This window comes from Electrona antarctica (genome assembly GCF_951216825.1).
Source record: "Electrona antarctica genome assembly, chromosome: 1".
In the NCBI taxonomy this organism is placed as follows: domain Eukaryota; kingdom Metazoa; phylum Chordata; class Actinopteri; order Myctophiformes; family Myctophidae; genus Electrona; species Electrona antarctica.
The window spans coordinates 9,513,275-9,537,470 of record NC_136806.1 but is presented as its reverse complement, the minus strand read 5'-3'; the positions used below and the strand labels follow the sequence as shown (position 1 = coordinate 9,537,470).

Sequence of the window (24,196 nt, the reverse complement as noted above, 5' to 3'; positions counted from 1 at the left end):
AAGCCTTTAAGGCAAAAACAATCTAATTTCAATTATGCTTTAATATTTGGGCACATTTGGGCATGTTTTCCGTGCAAAGCTAATGCTTGGAATGGATTCAGAATTATGAAAAACCCCTATTTTGACACATTACATGCTTCTTTTATTATTTTTTGCCTTTTTTTATTTTTTATAGTAGCCTACTCCAACTTTCAACCCCTGAATTTACCATGATGCAAAATGTATAATACTTAAATTTGTAATATGTCATTTGGACTAAGAAAGGATCATAAAAAACCTTGAACGATTACTATTGCAATTTCTTTTGGGTCAAATCTTAGATTGACTGACGTCACGTGAGTGCATACGAGAGCAATGTTTGTACTGTGGTCGATTGGTTCTGTCTGACTGTAGTCCTGTGTGTGTGTGTGTGTGTGTGTGTGTGTGTGTGTGTGTGTGTGTGTGTGTGTGTGTGTGTGTGTGTGTGTGTGTGTGTGTGTGTGTGATGATGATCGATCGATCGATGATCCATCCAGGCAGCCAGGAGTAGCCTGGGCCATAGATATATATCTATGGCCTGGGCAGCCTGGGTAAACCAAGGGGCCAGTGAGACCATAGATATATATAAACACTAGATGGCTCAAGGCGGAGTTTCTGACGTCGTTCACCCGGCAGCCATCTTACTTCGGGGCTACAGTACAGTATGTTCAATGGCAGCTCAAACAGAAACAGTCATAACTCACTCAAATCTTGACGGATTTACAAACGGGTTGGTTTATTACAAACGTTGTCAACGTGGCTATGATTCAGGACGCGTATCTGCTTAATTTATGTTTTTTATATGAACGTCGTATAAAAGCATATAAGTATGCGGACGTCTCTGACGTTTATAACAAACCAAACCGTTTGATAATCGGTTGAAAATTGAGCAAGTTATGGTCATTTAAGAGTACATGCCCCATAGACACAATGTTATGTGTCCCGAGGTAAGATGGCCGCCACGTAACGACGTCGCTCTCCATTGGCCAACAGCGCGGGTGAGCTATCTAGTGTTTATATATATCTATGAGTGAGACTATTCAACGTTGAAGGTCTGGGTCCTAGTGGTAGGAGGAGGGACTACAGGCGGACCCGTGGATTCATGACCGGGAAACCCCGTGCAGCTGGGCTTTAACATTGAGCGCTCGGTTGCATACGTCACCCCGGACCTCAAAGTTGAGGTCCGGAGGAGGGACTTCCGGCAGTCTTCCGGGTGCTTCAAAACGTCACTGAGCAACTTCCACTGACATGAATAGCTGGGGGGGCGGAGCTTCGCGCCAGTTCAGTCTCTATCCTTTTATATACTCTATGGAGTAAACCCCCCCCCCCCCTCGCCAGATTTGCATTAGAATGAAATGTTGTCCAGCAGGGGGAGTGGGTTTACCCAGGAGCCCATTGTGGTCCAATGAGGCTCACGGGCCCAACTTACTCTGCTGCAGTGCTGCTAAATAAATCGCGTTTATGTTTATTTAAAGTTTGTAGATCATCTTGTAGTGTGGTATATATCACCGTTTGTATACATTCATTCCGTTAACGTTACGCGTGGATCATATCAACCTAAAAAGTGACCGTTACCGTGAAACGGGGGAGGTTGTTGTAACGGTTAGCTTTAGCTTAGTGCGCTAACTGACGCTAGCTCCCCTAGTATCTGGATGGATTAGGTACAAAAAATAGGTATCTTTATTAGTCTTTAGTGAACGTCGTTTGTGATAAAAACCGCAGGGTTTCCAAACGTCTACAGTACGGAGGCCTCTTTTTTTAATTTAAGAATGGATCTGAATTTTTACTCCGACCTGTCCGATGGCTCGGGTCAAAATGTGGACTCGGAGTTCTTGGACACACAGCCGTACAGTGGATACTCAGAAAATAAGGTAACGTACAGTACACTGACTGATCCATTATTTATGTATTCTGCATTTAAGCCACGGACCACCATGTGATGACATTTAGCCTCTCTCTCGGACCCAAAACTTGATTTTGTCCACAATTCCATGCGGTGTTGTTGTGGTACCATCCATTATAGGAGAGATAAACAGGCAAACGTTGATCAAAATAACAATTCTTTTACATTCTTTAATTGTGTAGACTTCTTGTAAGTTAAGTAATATACAGATGTTTAACAATCTAAGTCTTGAGAGTACACACACACACACACACACACACACAGTTTACTGTACATGTGTTTATTGATTAATTGAATGCCCTACCAATCAAAAAGTGTGACTCCTTCAAAACCGCCATAAAAGAGCAACACCAGAAATGCCCCCCAGTTGTTTACTGTACATGGTTATTACTACTATAGTAGTGTTGATGATGATTACAGTATATTATTCTACGCCATGTCTTTAAATGTCTGGATGAATTGAATACACAGGAGCACAATGCAAACACGTCCTTTAAAGCTTTCTGTGCTGTCCCTTTAGCATGCATCATCAAATCGTACCACTGTACTATTTATAAATAAAGCATTCAATGAAGAACAGCTCAGGGACCCCCTGGGGGTCATTGTTGATTGAGTCCCCTGCAAAATAATAATGTTTTATGTTTATGTTTATTTATGTTTATGTTTGTTTGTTCATCCACACCAATATGGAATGTGAAGTTCAATGGAGAACATAGTACAAATGGCTATTTTCAGAAGAGTAGGGAATTCTGGACCAAATAACAGACCGAAAAAATCATATCTTGATTAAGTTTCTTAACGATGGCAGATTTTCTTAGATTGGGGTCCTTATCAAATGAGGTTTTGTGGCCTAAAGGCTCATACATAGTCTGGATTTTCGGTGGTGACTGAGGTGACCACCGAACTACAACATGAAGTCACGAGCCGCGGTGAAGAGCAAACCACCGCCCCAGCCCTTCTCTCCGTTTTTACTCACCACCGCTCAACGTTATTTCAGCTCCGGTGGTCAGCTCACCACCGGAGCGGTGGTCACCTCACCACCGAAAATCCAGACTATGAATGAGCCTTTATCATAATACATATCAAATTAGCCCTTCGTTAAGTGCCTCCCCAACCCGTCCTTTTCCAATAGGCACGTTGCCTATTGGAAGCTGTCCTTCTCACCCATTGAGATGCATGTTAAATTACGGGTTTTATTTCTTCATATAAATAATCGATCATTTCTGTAGCAAGAGTGTTATGGAAATAATATATGTCCATCCGGGTGAATGTATATCTTAGAAGTTTATTCAGAAGAACAGCAACAAGCAAACAACATCTACTAGTCTAGCAGGTTTAGCCTGCATCACTCCCCCCCCCCCCCCCCCCCCCCCCCCCCCGAGACAGGGCCTACCTAGTGATACCTATTCAAGCCCAGCAGGGTCTCATAACAAACAATAGGTGTGACATGGTCTTTTACATACAGCTTGATCAAAGGGTTGATTGGATTAAGACAGGCTTTCAGGCGGTGTCGTTGCTCACAGACACGACCAGACAGACTATCATGGAACAATATACTATAGTCTTCATATTTCCCACAACAAGAGCATCAAAATATCTTCTAGATCTATAGTCAACCAGGCCTGCAGTAGGCTATGCACTGGACAAATGTGCATGACATTATTTAAATAAACTAGAAATACGAGGAAATGAGAGAGGGATAAACAGTATCCAACATTAACGACAGGAGTTTTCATGTAGCACGGCAAGACCACGGTCATTAGTATTATTGCCATCACCTGGGCGGCTCAGTCATGTAACTTTCCTGACGTTAAGCTGCCTATGTGTTCAACAACACAGCCATGCAAAAAACACAGACAGTTATGAGGTGACGAAAGCTTGTCCTGCATAGCAACAGTTGCTAAACTATATGGATTGGCATTGGACAATCACTTTTTGGGGTGGGGCTTAGCGAAGGGCTTATTGGTAAAATAAAATAAGTTTTGAATCACCAGTGCCATACTAGAATAATAAGTTAACATATGATGTTGATATATTTGTTGCTAATGTTCATGCTCTCACACACACAGCATAATAACCCTCTGTCGTCTTGTAGTTTCCAGGAGGCAGCGAACATTACTTAACTATCAACGGAGCAGGTCACTTTCTCTCCGCCGAGGTGAGTGTTAAAACATATTGATTTGAGGTGTCTTTCCAAGTTGAATACGACAGGTGGCGTTCCGCTCACCAACCAACCAACCAGTGTGTTTTTGGCTGACTCTCTTTCTTTTCACCCCATTCAGCAGACATTCCATACCCCCAGCCTTGGGGATGAGGTGTTTGAGATCCCTCCCATCTCACTGGAAACCGTGACACAGTGCTTCGGGGAGCTGTCCGACGGGTCCGAAGGTACGCAGTGGCGTAACGTAACTAAGTACTGTAGGTACAGGCCTGACGTCGAAATAAAAAAAACGTTCGCTCTGAAAGAATATATATTCAAAGATTTGTGCCGCATTTTTACGATTTTTCAAAAATAGCAGACCTACAAGCTCGTAGCGCGCCACTCGGTGGCGCGCTATGAGCTTGTAGATCTGCTATTTTTCAATAGCTAAAGCATAACATAATGCTTAGTTAAAACACCAAAAGGCGTTCCCGTACAGAATGGATTAAGTACAATTTGTGATCGTATTTGTACTTGGGTATTTCCAGTTTCCAATACGTTTACTTCTACTCCACTACATCTCAGAGGCAAATATTGTGCTTTTACTCCACTACATTTATTTGAAAACTTTAGTTACTTTATAGATTTTGATTATTATTTCAAAGCATACATTAACCACTTCAGCCCTATATAATGTCGGCATTGTGAGCTTGTAGATTTGCTATCTTGAAATGTTTTTATACAAACATTTGAAAACTTGGGTCATTCTGCACAATCACTACTTTTACTTTAGGTACTTTTAAGTACATTTTGACGGCAATACATTTGTACTTTTCACTCAACGGCATTTTTAATTCCGCGCTTTTACTTGTAACTTCTATATTGCAGTATTGATACTTTTACTTGAGAGTAAATGAGAGAAACTGAGTACTTTTTTTCCACCACTGACCTGAAGGTACGGGAGGACCCTCGGGCTCGGGCAGCCTGGTCAGCAACCTGGTAGTGGGGGCCAACGACCCCTCCTTCGCCTCCACCTTCGTGAACGCCGGCGCCCAGGGCCTGGATCACATGAATCTAGGAGTGATGAGCCAGTCATCGGGAGGAGCTCTGCTCAGTTCCTCCGCCCTGGTGAGTCCCCGGTTGTTTGTGTTATGGTTGTTGGGTTTGGTTATTCGAAAACGTGCGTAAACCTCAATCAGACTGTTACTGTATGTTGTTGTTCAGAATCATCTTCATTGTCACGTCACAGTTTTACAGGTTAAAAAGTGGCTGCAATTTGTTTTCGTGCATAGATAGTTCCAATCGTGTTTTCCAAGAAAACAAAGAAAGGGAGGAAGAGAGAGGGGGTGTCGGTGCATCTGGCACATGATGCACATAACCAATGCATTCTGTCAAGAACCTTCTCTCTCCATGTATTGATTAGCAAACAAAACATCCATAGTTTTTTTTTTCCCTTCCATTTTCAATATTAACATTTGAATTGTTTAGACATTTTAGAATTTTTAAATTTTAGAAATTAACTTGAAATGCTTGGACTTGAAATGGCTAAATGCACAGCAGCATTAACCGTGTTTATAAATATTTATTTTTATTTTACAATGTGTTTTAATGTGTAGTTCCATGAAGCTGCACATTACAACCACCACCAGCAGTTGAGAAGTAGGGTTTACGACATGACCTTACATATTACCTCTCGTCACAACTCACCACCTTACTTCCTCCTGAATTCTCCAGTCCAAATCACCTGTGATCTACAAGCTCGTAGCGCGCCACCGAGTGGCGCGCTATGAGCTTGTAGGTCTGCTATTTTTGAAAAATCGAGGGAACCGCTGACATAGAAACATAGCTGTTTCAGAAAACTGTCAGGTTGTAGAAGACATTTTTAGAATCTGATCTCAGGTCAGAATGGGTTAACCAACCAATGACGGTGTCATTGATTGATTGATTGAAATATTTATTAACAGTTTGCAGAATTACAGTACATTTCAAGCACAAACTCAATACAAAGACTGTTAACTGTGAGTGGATGACCCAATTAAGCATTACACTTGTTTACACGAGGGTCCACCATGTTCAATTCATCAAAAGGTGTCTCTGCTAATTGAACGCGTTTTGGTCAGTTTGTCCTTTTGTCTTCTTCCCTCGTCCCTATTCCGATCCCTCTTCAGGAAATGGGCGGTTCCATGACATCACATTTCAGGAGCTCCTCCCCTATGACCATAGACGTGGCGGACATAAACAACAGCCTTTTGGGAAGCAGTCAGCTGACGACTATCGACCAATCGGAGCTGGGCCTGGGCCTCGCAGGGGGCCACATCCTATCTCGTGCGAAGTCAAACGAGCAGCCGTTATCGGCCACGGCCTCTCCGGCCGGCTCCTTGCAGGATGACGACATGGACGGCACACTGTACCAGAGTGTGCTGGTGGACTCTCCCATTCCTCTGTCGACGACCTCCGCCCTCCCGACCATGTCCTCCGGTCCAGCCAGCCTGTCCTCTGTCCGCCCTGCTGCCGCCAGAGGGAGAGGCGGGGGCAAGCCAGCCACCGTGTCCCCAGGTGTGGGACCAAAGAAACCGGGGCGAAAGAAGAAGGACCCCAACGAGCCCCAGAAGCCTGTGTCGGCATATGCCCTGTTCTTCAGGGACACGCAGGCTGCCATCAAGGGTCAGAACCCCAACGCCTCCTTTGGGGAAGTCTCCAAGATCGTGGCCTCCATGTGGGACAGCCTGGCCGAGGAGCAGAAGCAGGTTAGAGAACAACAACTACGTCCGACGCCTGCCTGTAGGGAAACCTTAGTGGGGTGTAAGATTTACAGAAGGTGATGAGAAATGTCTCATCTTTTTTTTTTTTTTTTTCTCTTTTCGTCCCATACCTCACTAGGTGTACAAGCGAAAGACGGAAATGGCAAAAAAAGATTATTTGAAACTCTTGGCAGCTTACAGAGCCATGCAGCTGGTACAGGTACAGTGATCTTGTCCTCTCCAAAGGAACATGTTTGGGGTGGGATGGTTTGGGGTGGGATGGTTTGGGGTGGGATGGTTTGGATGGTTTGCCCTCATGGAACGCTCCAGTTGGTTACTCTTCTGTTTTGTCACCACAGCCCTGCGTTGAGGTGGCTGACGCCGGCCCTTCGCTGCCACCAGCCAACACGCCCTCCGTCGGCCTCCAGATGGGCCGCCTGTCGGCGTACAACCCCGATGAGAACACCATCACCAACATCTGTGCCTCCAACATCATCCTGGACGTGCCCGAGGTGACCACGCGCTCGCGCACTGGCGCCAAACCCGCCACGGTGCCCACCACGAGTCCGCCCCCCGCCACCCAAACCATCACCAAGATCATCATCTCCAACCACGGCGGAGGTTAGTTTTTTAGTTTAAAAACAATACAGTTTTGACAACTTGGTCAACAAGGTAGGTGACTACTTGGCTTAATAGGTTTGGGCTGAAGCTCATCTTGTCCACCGTATTACCAAAAAGAAAACAAAGAAGAATTCACAGTAGCTTATAGAAAACATAAGAGACGCTTCAAATATTACATTTTAGAACAGATGAAACAAAAAGAAACATTTGCATTACATTTTCTGACAAACAGTTTGTATATGAGTAATTATATTATTTATTTATAATATATAATAATCTATCTATAAATCTAAAATGTCTCTGTACGTCTGTCTGTACGTACGTGTGTACGGCTGTAATCCACGTAACTCGAGAACCGTTTGCCTCACCGACTTCAAATTCGACACATGCGTTCCATCCCCCCCCCCCCCCCCCCCACAGGGAGTGCAGTACCCTCATGGCGAGTCGAGTCGGTCGGACCCATGGTTCTCCGGAACCACCACAAAAGGCCTCTGCCCGTGCTCAAAAAAGCACGGGCATTCATAAAAAGACACAGACAGATAGGTGGAACAGGTATTGCATAGCCGGGTGGGACATGGATCTTCAACTTCCATTGTTTTTTTATTATATTCGTTTTTATTAGGTTTTTTATTGTTTATTTAGTGCTTTTCCTGAGTATTTTTTTATTGAGTTGACATTTTATGTTCGTTATCTAAGGAGTTCCACATTTTGACCCCTATGACTGATCTACATCTGCCGTTCAAGCCTGGTAGTTCAAGCCTGGTAGTTCAAGCCCTGCCATTGGTTGGCTCATGTCATGACTTCCTATTTGCTCCTCTGTAGGTCAGGTGGTGACGGTGCTGCCGTCAGGGGTCCGCACGCTGCAGCCCCGCCAGCCCCCTCCGCTGCAGCAGATGCAGAGCGCCCCGCCGCCCCCGCGGCTCCAGCAGATGGCACCGGCGCCACCGCCGCCCCTGCTGGCTAAACCCGGCGGTGCGTCCATCGCCGCCACCCCTCCCCCGCCGCTCCAGATCAAAATAGTCCCTTCCTCGCTGCAGTGCGCCGAGGCCACGCCCATAATCGTCGCGAGTAGCACGGCCGCCAGCGGCGGCGGCGGCACTGAGGTGTCGTCCGTGGGAGATCCCAGGTCCCCCAAGGCCATGCCGGCCATGGCCCTGCAGGGGGTGAAGTCTGTGGAGTCGCTCGGGAACACGGACGACGACATGGAAGAAGAAGAAGAAGAAGAAGAACTGCACTCGGAACAGGTAAAGAAGCCTGGCTGCACGTTTTAACCCATTTAGGCCTGACCTCAACATTTAAAAAAATTCTTCTAAATCCTCCAGTTTTCTGAAATAAATATTTTCACGATTTTTCAAAAATAGCAGACCTAGATCTGCTATTTTTCAATAGCTAAATTATAACATCATGTTTAAAACACCAAAAGGGGTTCCCCCATAAAACAATTATTGCTGTATTAGCTATTGGTCAAAAATACAGGCGGTTAATGCAGATAAAAGATTTCTAAATGTACTATACTATGTGTAATAGTGTATTAGCCTTGCGTGGCTCTAATCCACCGAGGGCAAGTTGTCTTTGCACTGGCAGATTCGAGTCTGGCTTCACAAGGCTAATAGTAGGCAGGCAGTATGTCCGAATGGACTGTACGTCCTCAGCGCCTCAGCGTCTGGTGGTGTCCTTGCAGGTGCAGATGGAGCTCAATGAGTCCAGTGATCCGGGGGTGTGTGTGAGGGCCGGCTGTAACAACCCAGTGATAGACAGCGACGACTGGGACAAGGAGTACTGCAGTAACGAATGTGTGGCCAATCACTGCAGGTGTGTGTGTGTGTGTGTGTGTGTGTGTGTGTGTGGCTGATTTGATTCAGATTATGAAAAATGTGTGTTGCTATATAATAGCCAAACCTTGCAAGCCAAATCCCTGATCCAGGGTCTCATGGGGAACATTTACCAGAGAGAAATCCCTACTCAATGTTCCTTACCTCAGTAGCTGAAAATGAAATTCTGGACATTGTTAAAAAAAGTAAGAATAAAAAGTCTACTGACTTCAATGACATTGGTAATTGAAGGCATATCTAAACCACTGACATTCATTTGCAATCTATCTTTTCAAACAGGGTCATTTCCAAATACAATGAAAATAGCCAAGGTCATTCCGTTGTACAAAACTGGGAACAAGCATCACTTCACAAATTATAGGCCGGTCTCATTACTACCACAATTCTCAAAAATACTAGAAAAACTCTTCAATAAAAGACTGGAATCATTCTTAGATAAAAACAACATACTTGCAGAAAATCAATATGGGTTCAGATCAAAAAGATCAACATCAATGGCAATTATTGAGGCAATTGAAGAGATTACTAATGCTATTGACAAAAGGAAATATGCAATTGGAGTATTTATTGATTTAAAAAAGGCATTTGACACAATCAACCATGACATTTTAATTAAAAAACTGGAAAGATATGGATTAAGGGGAGTTGTGCTTGATTGGGTCAAAAGCTATTTAAATGGGAGACAGCAGTTTGTGAAACTGGGTGATTGTTCCTCTTCATGTTTGGACATTACTTGTGGTGTACCCCAGGGGTCAGTATTGGGTCCACAATTCTTTATTCTGTACATAAATGATATGTGTGAAGTTTCCAGTTTATTACAGTTTGTGCTTTTTGCGGATGACACAAATATTTTTTGCTCGGGAGATAACTTAATTAAATTACAGGAGGATATAAATACAGAAATGAATAAATTAAAATTATGGTTTGACAGAAACAGGTTATCATTAAATGTGAAAAAGACAAAAATAATGTTATTTGGCAATAACATGACAAACACACAAGTAAAGGTAAAGATTTATGGGATTGAAATTGAAAGAGTTAAGGAAATAAAATTTCTGGGTAACCATCGACGAAAAAATGAACTGGAAGGCACATATAAAACATGTACAGAACAAGATATCAAGAAGTATTGCAGTTATCAATAAAGCTAGGAAGGTATTGGACCAGAAATCACTCCACACATTATATTGCTCCTTAGTCCTGCCCTAGTTGCAGTACTGTGTAGAGGTTTGGGGTAATAACTACAAGACCTCTTTAAATCCAGTAATAACCCTTCAAAAAAGAGCAATACGAATAATACACAATGTGGGTTATCAGGAGCATACTAACAAGCTTTTTTTAGAGTCAAAACTTCTCAAATTTATTGACATTGTGGACTATCAAACGGCACAAATAATGTACAAAGCTAACAATATGTTACTGCCAGGTAACATTCAAAAACTGTTTAGAGACCAGGAGGGGGATTATAATTTAAGGGGAAAATCAAATCACAACTTTAAAGTTCAATTTAGGCGTACAACCAGAAAAAGTTTTTGCATTTCAAATTCTGGCGTGAGGTTATGGAATGGTTTTACGGTGGAGTTAAAAATATGTGCAAACATGAAAATGTTTAAACTTAATCTCAAAGACATGATTTTAATGAGCTACAGGGATGAAGAAGGTGTAGGTTTTCACTAGGTGTGTGTGTGTGGGGGGGGGGGGGGGTGGTGTTTGTGTGTTTATGTATGATTATGTATATGATTAATGATACTTAGTAATGATGGAAAGGGGGTGGGAGCAATAAGCTTTGCTTCTTCTCACTCCTTTTGAATTTGCTTTTTTATTATTTTGTACTTATTCTGTCGTTTCTGTTTATATTGTTTTAAATTGCTTATTCAAATAAAGATTTCAATTCAAATTAAAAAAACTACAACAATCGGAGACCTCTCATCCAGCCTTGGCCTGGATGAGAGGTCGTCAGGTGGTCCCCAACCTTCTTAGAGTGTTTCGACACTTAACCACAACACTCTTATGCCAGAGCCAACAGGAGGCTAAAAAACTGGATGGAAACCATTTGGAAAATAATAACATCTTCACAGAACCAAAGCGGAGACTTTAGGGCGTTCCTTCATGTGGGATGGTATATGAAGATTGGTTTTCAAAGCAGTGGGCATAGGTTTTCGTCCAAGCCCATTCATTGAATTTCTGTCTGTGCCTTGTTTCATTTCTTTAAAAAAAAAAAGGTTCTGACATTCATAACGTGTCCTCATGTCTGACTCATCTTATCTATTGACACCACCTCCTTTTTTCCTCAGGGATATTTTTATGGCCTGGTGTTCCATCAGGAAGCACAACTTCGGGAAAGTCAAATGAGGAGCTCGGAGAAACCAGTCACAGAAAGAACTGGACACCAAGTGTTTCCACAGGCATTGGACAGACCACAAGTTGACAAGGAAGTGTCACGGGACCTTCCCAAAGCTTCCCACTGCCCTCTACTGACCAAAACGCTGCCTGTGGCCCCAGTAGGCTGTTCTATGTTGACACACTTTTGTATATATTTTTGTCATAGTTTACAGAACTCTGTATGCTGATATTTTACATGTGCAGAGCATTCATAAGCTAAGCAGCAAGTACATAAATGTAAATTGTTACGTTGTACATTATTGCTATCGCTTATTCTGTATGCAGTATATAAACGTTTGGTCAGGTATTATTTAAAACCCAGATTTTTTTTTTCACAACTGGATTTGGCCACAACTGATCAGCACTGGTCTGCACCGTTCACACAACGATTTCAAATGTTTCGTCTCTCCGACTGGTTCGAAGCCATCATGATTGATTATTAATATCAGACATGTTTGGGCTTTAACCCATTTTGACCTGAGATCAGATTCTAAAAATGTCTTCTAGATCCTGACAGTTTTCTGAGAAAGCTATGTTTCTATGTCAGTCGTTCTTCGATTTTTCAAAAATAGCAGACCTACAAGCTCATAGCGCGCCACTCGGTGGCGCGCTATGAGCTTGTAGATCTGCTATTTTTCAATAGCTAAAGCATAACATAATGCTAACACCAAAAGGGGTTCCCGCCCAAAATGGGTTAACCACTTGAACCCTATTCTTCTACAGTCTCACAGTGTGTTGCGGCCCATTGTGAGCGATGTGGAGATGATCTGTTTTAGGCAAAGAGATTTAGTGTAGAGGGGAATACTACTAGACTAGAGGGTCTAGTATTAGAGCCCTGGGGGATTCCGGCATCCGGTCAGCTATGGTAGTATATAAATATAGGGTTTAAGTGGTTAACAACTAGAATCTGGACAGATCTGACCGTGATCCAATAGTTTGAGCTGGTTAAAGATGAGCATCAGATTTGGAGCCCCAGAATGCTGAGTGTAATCTTTAAAAGTCAACTCATGTCATGTGAACCCAGTCCTTCGCTCCCTCACCCGATCAAGACGTTGGAGTCCTGACAAATCGCGGTGATGGACAAATCGATTCTGCATTATTGTAAATCTCAAGCCTATTATATTGACCATTCATGAGCTCCCTATACCTCCCTCCTTCCCTTGGACAACCTTTCAGCCTGTCGTCTTGTGGTTGCTTCTCATTGGGGCTTGCTGTGAGTGACGCCGTCCACTGTCTTGTCAGATTAGCACAAGATAAATGTACCACTGACTGAACTGAGTGAACGGAGTGAGAGACGGATGGATATACTATGTCTGAGAACACGGCTAATTAGTCAAGGTTTCCACGTTGGACTGCATACAAAAAATGAATTTCCTCTGCCTGGTATGTACGACTAACCTGACTCAGCCAGATGGGGCAGCAGAGAGTCAGGTTAATGTACGACTCCTTCCTGGTTGCTATTGGGGAGGTGAGCACGTAGTGTATATACACTTCATCGCACGATCCGTTCACTTCATGGCGGGGCCAGTCCAATGGCAGCTCTTCTACATAGACTTCTACTGGCAAATGGGGACAACCGGAAGTTTACGGAATGCATTGGAGTCTATGGGCTCTCGCGAGTACATGGGCTTGTGCGAGTACATGAACCACGTGACCGGGCTGTTTTTTTCCGGCCGCCTCGATGTCGTAACTCTGTCTATACTCTATGGCAGGGGTTCTCAACCCGTGGGTCGCGACCCCTCGGGGGGTCGCCAAATTATTTTAGGGGGTCCCCAAATTATTTTCAAAATTTCTTTTTTAAATTTTATTTTCACGATTTTTCAAAAATATAATAATAATAAATAAAAATAATAATATTTTTCAATAGCTAAATTATAACAATGCTTAAAACACCAAAAGGGGTTCCCGCCCAAAATGGTTTAAGGTTATTGTAGCAGTCAATTTATATTGGGGGTCGGGAGGGGGCGGGGCGGGGGTCCCGAGACATTGCCAAAGCATTTCCGGGGGTCCCCGGCCAAAAACGTTGAGAACCCCTGCTCTATGGCTCTGGCATGAAGGAAAGGCAACAAGCGTTTTGCCTTTTCTTCTGCTTTCAAGTTTTTTTTTTAACTCATTTAGACCTGAAGACGATTCTACAAATACCTTCTAAATCCTGACAGTTTTCTGAAAAACCCATGTCTGTGGTTCTCAAACAATTTCATGTCAAGGACCCCCAGAATTATCTGTATTTGGCCGCCGACCCCCATCTGAAAATATGTAGTTCCAGGGACCCCCCAAGAAGCAAAGATTTGAGTTAAAAACGTTTGCTCTGAAAGAGTATACATTTAAAGATTTGCACCACATTTTCGCTATTTTTCAAAAATAGCAGACCTACAAGCTCGTAGTGACACTCGGTGCCGCGCTATGAGCTTGTAGATCTGCTATTTTTCAATAGCTAAAGTATAACATTACGCTTAAAACACCAAAAGGGGTTAAACACATTATTCTGTTGATGATCAGTATACGCTTTATTTCATGGAGTGCCATCATAACATCTGTTGAGTGTCAGTCCTTAACTTCTGACCGTGGCTATTTGGCTATCCTTCAAGTATAAAAAACCTTCATCACCAGTGTTTCTAGACAGTATTTAACACCAAGTAAATGAGTTCTCCATAGCCTATATTTTAGCGAATATTTTGCTCGTACTGTTGGCTTATGGAGAGCACAACCTATTTTCACTCGAAAAATGCTTGCCGAAAATCTTTTTTTGGGACACCCATTATGCGACGAAGTATGAATTTAGCTTAACAGTAGGAAATTGTTACTCAAACGTTTTGCGTCTGCTTTGGCAGACAAAATATAATACATTACTATTTTACAGGCATTGATGAAGCACTGTCTTCAGTTTGTATGGTGTTTTGTTTTGTTTTTTGTAGGAAATAAATACAAGCGAAGATGAATTGTTAAAAAGGTTTGCCTTTTACTTTGTATTATTGGGATAGTTATCACAGTCTTTCTTTAGTTCGGTCAGTTTTGTATAAAAAAAAGAAGAATCTATGAACAGTCCTGTGTCAAAGAAAAATCAAGGATTGTTTGATGGTAACATTTTTTTTAAATAAATCTTTGAGCAATAAATGCTCAAACTAATTTATTGCACCTCTTGTGATTTTACAAATATCTTCAGACCCCAGACATGCTATTGCAACGATATCGAAGTCCTACTACATTTAATAATCATACATCCAATTTATATAGAGCTTTTCTCAATATTATTCAAAGTCGATTTAACATGAATTTTAGTCCTTTATAAGAGACATTTGCAGAACCTGAGCACGGAATCTGCTCTAAGAGAGAAGTAAATAGTCAAAGCATTTGCCTTTTTAAGGTATATCTGACCAGACAGTGGCCTTGTGGTTAGAGTGTCCGCCCTGAAACTGTGAGGTCGGGGGTTCGATTCCCGGCCGGGTCATACCAAAGACTGTAAAGATGGGACCCAATGCCTCCCTGCTTGGCACTCAGCATCAATGGGTTGGATTGGGGGTCAAATCAACTAATGATTCCTGAGCGCGGCGCATGCTGCGGCTCACCGTTCCAAGAGATGGGTCAAATGCGGAGAACAAATTTCACTGCGGTAACGTGTGTGACTAATCGTACGACTTTGACTTTGATCTCATTGAAATGAAAAAAAAAAAAATAATAAATCTCTGTACAGGGAAACACTTAAAGGAGCATTCAGTGATTTGAGTGATTTGGAAAACCACCCAGTCCGCCCCGATAACGAAATGTGCACATGCACGCTCTACAGTGGGGGGAAGTGCAACAGGCCAACAGCATGTGCACCAAGGCCCGCCCCCACTCGATCATGATCGGAGGAAGGCCCCTCTCATCCTGATTGGATGAAGGCTTTGCCACCCGCCACCAAAACTGAAACTAGGGTTTTTTGACCCTGGGGACAGGGAGGAACTCCTTATATGGTCAGCACACTTTATAGTAGGGAGGATTATCCAAAAAATAAGAAAAAATAAGTGCTATTTGAATGAAGTGAAATCACTGAATATACCTTTAACTATGGGACTGTGAGTGCTTGAAATTACCTGCTACAAGAATGGAATAATAATCTTTATTGTCCCGAAGGATATTAGTCTTCACAGTCTGTTCAAACACCCACATCAAAAACAACACATTGCACATAACACCAAGACAACACAACAAGATGGGCTTTATAGTGGCTACGTATACAGTATGCCACATTCATAAAACAAACATACTCTTGGTACTTTGGGCCATAGCTTTAGCTATAACAACTTGGTCCTTTTTCATAGGAAACATTGTGACGGCTAAATGGCCTGGCTAGAGCTAAGAATTTAGATGTTTGCAGATATGTCTGGTTTCCAGTGTTGTTTTTGACGGCACATTTTGATTTTAGTCATAGTCATAGTCTCTTGAATAGCTTTCATTTAGTTTTAGTCACATTTTAGTCACCTGGAATGTTTTAGTGTTTAGTCTAGTTTTAGTCGACTAAATGTCATAAGATTTTAGTCGACTAAATCTACAGTTGATTTAGTCGACTAAAATGTGTTTTGGTGGGCCTTGATGCTGTCGTAATGACTGTTTTTACACTTGCTGAAAATAGCCGATCTACAAGCCCACAACGCATCGCGTTGTGAGCTTGTAGATCTGCTATTTTCAGCATGCAACGTGTAACGTGCAATGTGTAAAATGACTTCTACTGGATCTCTTGTCCACTAGTCCCTAACATTTTAGTCTAGTTTGTATTTGTTGACAAAATTGTCAGTATATTTAGTCTTAGTTTTAGTCATCATAGCTTAGTTTTCATTTAGTTTCCATTTAGTTTTCCTCAGTGTAAAAAGGTAGTCGACGAACATTTTTTGTCATAGTTTTAGTCGACGAAATCAACAATGCTGGTTTCCAGGCTAAACTGTCCTTGTTGTGAGCACACTGTAGGTAGAACCTACATTAAATACAGACATACTGTAAATACAGCCACAGTGCATGGCATTCAAAAAATAATGTACAGTACAAATTAACAATATATAATTTAGATATTGCCATATTGCTCATTTAGAGATGTCTACATTTTCAAAGCGGTTTACCTCCACATGTAATGTAGGGCGCGTTCGGAAACAGTGCACTGTGCAATGCAAACTTTAATAGGCGAGTGCGCTCCGGTGCGGTATTTCCGAGCGCGTCCCTAATGACAAGTTGTAAATCAGGGGTGTGGTTAACCTTTTAGGGCAGTGGTTTTCAACCAGTGGTCCTTGAGGCGGTTCCAGGTGGTCCCCAGCTAAATGATGGAGAGTTGTAAAATGGACCCTTATAGATCTTTAACTATCTTTAACTATTGAGTTAAATTATTGATACAGGTCTTCTTCTTTCGTGTAACGTCAGAGGTCCAACTCGGTGTCGTGGAGCCACGCCCGCATCTCTGATCCCAGGTCAAAGAATTGATACAGGTAATCATCTGCATTACTTAATTTACAAGATGTCTACATATTAGAAAATGTAGAAGAATTGTTATTTATATCAATGCTTGCCTGTTATCTTTACTAATGGTACCACATCAATACAGCATGGAATTGTGGAAAAGTTTTGGGTCTTGGACTTGGAGGATAAATCTCATCAAATGGTGGTTCGTAGCTCAAAGGCCAAATAAATAATGGACCTTGAAATTAAAAGGGTTGAAAACCACAGTTTTAGGGCACAATGTCGGCTCTCTTAGCTTTTTTCTAAGACCGATCGCAGGACACTGAAAACCACCCATGTTTTATAGGAGGCTGTGGTTAAACACCTGGTTTTCAATCATGGGAGTCCCAGACGGTGTCTGCCAGCTAGAGAACCTTGACAATGGAGGCTCTGCTGGGTGGATCCACGCGGTACAGCCCCACGCCCAAGCACACGGGCTGACTCAGCTTAGTCTGGTACTCGTTCAGCTGGGTCAACTTTGAACCCACCTCACTGAAGGTGATCACGCCTTCCTCAAAATTCACAGTCACCGCTATCCTCCGCTTGTGTTTCAGTGCTGCAGAGAGGACTTTCCTCTTCTTGTTGTGGTAGGTAGACAGCTGGCCCCTGGCGTTGCACGTGAGACTCCAGGACTGGGCGTTCATTCCGAAGTTGCTGACGTCTCTGCGCTTGCGGTCGATGCTCTTGTAGGACACGGCGATGTCCCAGTATCCCTCCGCCTCCAGCTCCCAGGAGTGGGTACCACGGGTGAAACACTGGGTGGAGAGGACCTGGGGAGCTGCCTCAAAGCGGAGCGGCTCACTGGGATACGTCAGCTTGGTCTTCACCCTCTCCACCGTGTGGAGGTCAGGAGACACTTTGAGGTAGGCACTGGCAGTGTTCATATCCAGACTAGTGAGAGTACCTGTGTGTGGTGCAGACACAAACACATTTACAGTATGGCATCAGATCTGATCTGATCCTGAAGCCATCGTATGAGCTTTTAAAAAAAACTCTTCATTGTTCATGTTATCTTAATGTGTTCCTTGGTATGCACAAAACTAAACCTTTTAGACATAGGCCTACGTGTTAGAAACGTGCTGGAAGGTATGTAGAATGCCTCATTCTTTATACAAAATCAATTGGTGTAGTACCAAACCTCGATCACTAACTAAATGCATCAGTGCCCAACATTTATCAAATAAAAAAAAAGATGCCTGCTCAACTTTTCCAACAACTCATTGATAAAGGCAAATTCAAAACATTATGTATTTTTCACTTTCCCTGATTACTGCTGACCCCTAGTGGCTGCTACATGACATTTCTCCTCTGACATCAGTCACTGGGAGGACTGTACCACATGCAAAGGAACACCTTATTCAACAAACGCCCCTGCTGACCCACACAGGCACCCTAGACCAGGGGTTCTCAACCCGTGGGTCGCGACCCCTCGGGGGGTCGCCAAAGTATTTTAGGGGGTCCCCAAATTATTTTCAAATTAAAAAAATAAAATAATAATCACGATTTTTCAAAAATAGCAGACCTACAAGTTCGTAGCGCGCCACTCGGTGGCGCGCTATGAGCTTGTAGAGCTGCTATTTTTAAATAGCTAAATTATAACAATGCTTATTACATGGCTTGGTTGAATGCTTGATTCTGATTGGTCAATGGCTTAATTCAGCGGTGAGTTATCTCATGATAATGACCGCTCCGCTGTATAATGACCGCTGCCCAATCAAACCCTCTGAGCACCACCAGCTGCGTGGCTGCGCCCCGCTTGATTTACTGCCGTTTCCAACATAACAGCCATGTAAACACACACACTAGTGACACACAATGTAATTTACAGCTAAACATTGCTCTTAAAAATGTTTTTGAAAACATTTGAGCGAGAAATAGACGAAGCAGGACTCGAAAATGGATTCTATTTGATCAACTCACTTCCTTGTTTTCTGACAGTGCTGCAGCTGGGCAGACGCAGCCAGCGCGAACTTATGGAATACTTTTTTTGTTGTGTTTTGGGTCAATGTATTAATTTATGTTAGTTAGCCATGTAATAAGTGGGATAATATCTGGCTAGGTGGTCATTGTCGGGAGATAATTCACCGACAGGGAGTTTAACCACCGAGGCGAAGCCGAGGTGGTTACACTCCCTGAAGGTGAATTACTTAAAACACCAAAAGGGGTTCCCGCCCAAAATGGTTTAAGGTTATTGTAGCAGTCAATTTATATTGGGGGTCGGGAGGGGGGTCCCGAGACATTGCCAAAGCATTTCCGGGGGTCCCCGGCCAAAAACGTTGAGAACCCCTGCCCTAGACCAACCTGTGGAGAGAGAGTCGCTAATAGTTGGGTCGTTTACGGCAGTTCCAAAATAACAAATCTTAATTGTGTAGACTTCTTATAAATGAAGTAATGCAATTAATAACAATACTTTTACTCTTGAGAGCGTACAATTAAACAAAATGGACCATTTGGTTTCATTTTACACTCTCAAGAATCTCTATAAGGGTCCATTTGGTTGCCAACTCTCCATCATTTATCAGGGTACCACCTGGGAACCCCCTGAAGGACCACTGGTTGAAAACCACTGCGGTGGCGGAGGTTTCAAACCCATAGGCATAAATAGGTAGGCCGTGCGTAATGAAAAGTAATGTGGCCATTAACCCATTTTGACCTGGGAACGATTCTACAAATTACTTCTAAATCCTGACATTCATGTCATGGACCCCCAAAAATATGTAATATGTAATTGGCCGCCGACCCCCATCTGAAAATATGTTGTTCCAGGAACCCCTCAGAAGCAAAGATTTGAGTTAAAAACTTTGGCTCTGAAAGAATATATATTCAAAGATTTGTGCCACATTTTCACGGTTTTTCAAAAATAGCAGACCTACAAGTTCATAGCGCGGCACTCGGTGCCGCGCTATGAGCTTGTAGATCTGCTATTTTTCAATAGCTAAAGTATAACATAATGCTTAAAACACCAGAAGGGGTTCCCGCCCAAAATGGGTTAATACTCAGCAACTTCTTTATCTCTTTTGACAAACGAACTCCCTGCATGACATCTATCTATCTTACCTAGATCTATGGTCCCTCCTTCTGTGTGACCTGCATCTATCTTACCTAGATCTATGGTCCCTCCTTCTGTGTGACCTGCATCAACCAGGAATTCTGCGGTGGGAAAATAGCCAATGTGAGAATTATTTTCTGTAACAAATGAAATCAGTGTGTCTCAATTACATTGAAAATAATTGTAAAAAAATATTTTAATGAATAGACATTGCGCTTGCCTGCAACAGTAGAATAGATGCTATGCAAACGAGTTTGTTGCTTGTCCAGTGTCTCTGAGAGCGTCTGATTTTCCACAGAAAAGGTATAGGCTAAAGATGAAAACAATTGGCCAGTCAGTCAATTAACAACAAGAATTGATGACATCAATTAATTACCATCGGCTGCCTTACATGCCATGGCTGAGAGGTCGGCTAGAGGCAAAAAGTGTGTGGTTGCCTAGAGACGAGGTAGCCAATCAGGACGATAGATTGTCAGTACAGCCAATGAGAAACATAGGACTCAACTACAGCAAGTGGGCGTGAAAGCACCGCAGAGAGAACATTGACCAGCTGTGCTTACACAGCAGCTGGTAAAGCTGGTAAAAATAAAGAGAATACTGTTGCTCTTAAATAATAAATAATATGTATGCACTATTTACACATCAGGCGACAGATTGTATTACTCTTATTTTTGTTTATATAAGCTAAGCTGTGAAAATGTTCTAGCCTAATAGCCTATCCTGTGATATTATTGGCTGCTACTGTATAGTTCAATATTGTGATTCCAATATCCTTGCGGTACACACTTGCGGGCACACACGCACACACACACACACACACACACACACACACACACACACACACACACACACACACACACACACACACACACACACACACGCACACACTATATCTTGCGCCACCCCTTAACCCTTATCCCTAAACTAATTTGCCATTTTTTACTATTTAAAAAAAACTTTTAAAATAGTTCAAATATCCCGATCTACAAGCTCACAATGTCTCGATGTAGATCGGCTAGTTGAACTATTTTAAAATGTTTTTCAAAATAGTAAAAAAAAATGGAAAAATACGTTTAGGGATAAGGGATAAGGGTGGCGCAAGATGGAGCCCTTAACCCATTTTGGGCGGGAACCCCTTTTGGTGTTAGCATTATGTTATGCTTTAGCTATTGAAAAATAGCAGATCTACAAGCTCATAGCACGCCACGAGTGGCGCGCTACGAGCTTGTAGGTCTGCTATTTTTGAAAAATCGAAGAACCACTGACATAGAAACATAGCTTTTTCAGAAAACTGTCAGGATGTAGAAGACATTTTTAGAATCTGATCTCAGGTCAAAATGGGTAAATCTCCAATCTCTGTTTCTACTGACTTACCATAATACAGGACAATGAACAACAGACAGAGGAGTACGCTGTTAAGGGGAGATTCATTGGGCTTCACTTTTTGCTTCTGTCAAAAAATACAAAAATAGTGATCAGTTATCATGTTTTGCAATTTAATGGTCTATCGATTTTCATCCATAACACGTTAACGACTTTCAGGGTTATTTTATAATTATGTGCAATTACATTTTAGCCCGTATTGATGAAATGTAGACAAACTAGGTAAGATAAAAAGAAATACGTCGCTATACGTAACCGGTGACGTTGAACTAACTTCTTTTTTTGTCATGTCTTCTCGCAGTTTCCTGATGCAGTCCTTACATCCTGCAATTGTTCCTTCAAGTGAGTCGAAGCGTTGGTTCATGTACTCCTGTTTTACACACACACACACACACACACACACACACACACACACACACACACACACCATTACAGATTGTGAAAAATGCCGCAGCTAGGATTCTATCTAGTACCAGCTGAAGGGATCATCCTGTATCATCATCCCCACACAAGTGGCCTGTCATGACAGTTTTCTGTCATGACAGTTTTCTGAAAAACCCTATATTTCTGTCAGTGGTTTTCAAACTATTTCATGTCAAGGTGCCCCAGAATTATCTGTATTTGGCCGCCGACCCCCATCTGAAAATATGTTGTTCCAGGAACCCCTCAGAAGCAAAGATTTGAGTTAAAAACGTTCGCTCTGAAAGAATATATATTCAGAGATTTGCACTACATTTTCACGATTTTTCTAAACTAGCAGACCTACAAGCTCGTAGTGCGGCACTCGGTGCCGCGCTATGAGCTTGTAGATCTGCTATTTGTCAATAGCTAAAGTATAACTTCATGCTAAAAAACACCAAAAGGGATTCCCGGGGCAGAATGTCTTAAACTCACAGTAATTCTCCTGGACAGGGCTGCGTTGGCCTCAGCAGCCTGCTTCCTCTCCTTGGTCTCCAAGGCACAGATGTTGCAGACGTAGCGTCTCTGGACGCCTTGCAGTAGTACCGCAGCACCTCGTCGTCGTGCAACGGGCACTTCCGTCTCTCGAGGTCCCCCAGGGGACTGACCAGGGGGTGGCCCGTGAACGCCGGACGCTCCAGGTGGTCCCGGATGTGCTCCTTGCACAGCGACACCTCGCACTGCAGACACGTCTTATTGGCCAGCTCCTGTCTCTCTGGGCAGCAGTCACAGTACACCACCTCGGTCTTCTTGTTCTGTGAAAGTTTGAGAGTTCTTTATTTGGACCCTTTGCATGAAATGTGTGGAGTCGACCATGTGCCCGTATGGAGGCAAATATTGCATTGGCCTGCCTATAATTTAGCAAAACATATAGTGAAATTAAATAATATAATTGGTCTTGTCTTTTTAATTCTGTATTTTTAACGTTCCCTCTGTATATTGACGGTGTGGACTCTCTGTATAGCTCAGGGAGCTGTTTTTATACATTGTGGAATGTGGACAGGTATTTTGTTACATGGACACTTTAAATATTTGTGCTTTTTTTTTCCTGGTGGCCACATAGGGACACTAATGTCTGCTTTATTTGCAGACTCTGTCATTGCCAAATTCAATCCCAAATTGGGGCAATGTCCCTGGGTGTGCTCACTCAGTGATTATGTGTGTGTGTGTATCTGCCCACCTGACGAAGACCACGTAGGCTGAAACGTGTGTTTTTCTTGACCGCTATTATTTGGTAATGGGAGCTTTCAAAACTGTGTGCAGACTTCCTCCTTCTCTTTGAAATAAAATAACAACACATGCTCAGGAAGCATGGAGGAGCCTATACCCTACCCTAATGTTGCGTATAATAATACCTACTGTTAAGGTTGGTCTTACAACACATCGTGTGTGCTTTATATTATCAGGTGCAGTAATCCAGCTGAATCACTGCTACATACAATGTATGAACAGAAGTAGAACAGAACGCTAAAGCAGTGCCACAAAATAATAATCTAAATAGCCTACTTTTTCACAGTCCCCACTGGCCAGTGGCCACATGTACTAGTCTGGGCCGTTTGAGAAGGAATGTACTAGTCTGGGCCGTTTGAGAAGGTATCTCCAAATGTCGGTCAGGTCCAATCGACAAACAATACATTATTATTATTATTTATTATTATTGAAAAGTAGCCTATATTTCAAGGAGGAAAGTATGTTATTGTTAAGCATTATTCCATCCATCTATGACAAAACACACAGATCTTGATTCACAGAGATCTGCTGATGATGGCCATGGCCAAGACCCACAAGGCCATAAATGACAATAATGAGAGGTATTTCTGAACAGATCAAGTAATTATTAGTCTACCTTATCTTTCCAGTTGTCTCTGTAGTCCTCTGCGATGTTGGACAGTGAGAAGCTCTTCTGCACGCCAATGACCGGCCCAAAGCATGCCCTGCAGTCTGGGCAGCGGAACGGGAGGTCCGAGTGGTCTATCATCCCTTCCAGACAGCCCATGCACATGCTGTGTCCACAGGGCAGCAGCCGGGGCTCCTTGAAGATGTCCTGGCATACTGGACACGTTAGCAGCACCTCCAGATGGGGCTTATCTTCACTGGCCATGCTGGTTGTAGTTATATTTTCTTCTTTCAGAGGTCTCAAATGAATCAATGCAATCACTTTGACAGTCAAAAGCAATCAGTGGCAGCCTGGCAGGTAAACCGTGA

At 42.8% G+C, this 24,196-nt stretch overlaps 2 protein-coding genes across 4 annotated transcripts; one reads left to right on the top strand and one right to left on the bottom strand.

Annotated features, from left to right (window-relative positions):
• The first annotated feature begins 1,362 nt into the window (after window positions 1-1,362).
• Window positions 1,363-11,892, top strand: tox4a (TOX high mobility group box family member 4 a). 3 transcript variants are annotated; one of them, XM_079510168.1, is made up of 10 exons: window positions 1,363-1,889; window positions 4,017-4,079; window positions 4,207-4,309; window positions 5,017-5,189; window positions 6,182-6,808; window positions 6,942-7,022; window positions 7,162-7,423; window positions 8,246-8,667; window positions 9,105-9,235; window positions 11,550-11,892. In XM_079510168.1, exons 1-10 carry the CDS (start codon window positions 1,788-1,790, stop codon window positions 11,605-11,607), a joined length of 2,022 nt encoding a protein of 673 aa, XP_079366294.1. In that variant the 5' UTR covers window positions 1,363-1,787; the 3' UTR covers window positions 11,608-11,892. The 3 variants fall into 3 exon arrangements, with proteins under 3 accessions (XP_079366294.1, XP_079366295.1, XP_079366293.1); XM_079510169.1 differs by having other exon boundaries at window positions 4,204-4,309; window positions 6,230-6,808; XM_079510167.1 differs by having other exon boundaries at window positions 4,204-4,309.
• Window positions 11,893-17,465: 5,573 nt separating this feature from the next.
• LOC306943534 (E3 ubiquitin-protein ligase RNF135-like) lies at window positions 17,466-24,092 on the bottom strand (the record flags this gene model as incomplete). The annotated part of the gene is made up of 3 exons (XM_079529930.1): window positions 17,466-18,004; window positions 22,443-22,746; window positions 23,838-24,092. The coding sequence occupies 3 exons, from the start codon at window positions 24,090-24,092 to the stop codon at window positions 17,466-17,468; spliced, it is 1,098 nt and encodes a 365-aa protein (XP_079386056.1).
• Window positions 24,093-24,196: the final 104 nt, after the last annotated feature.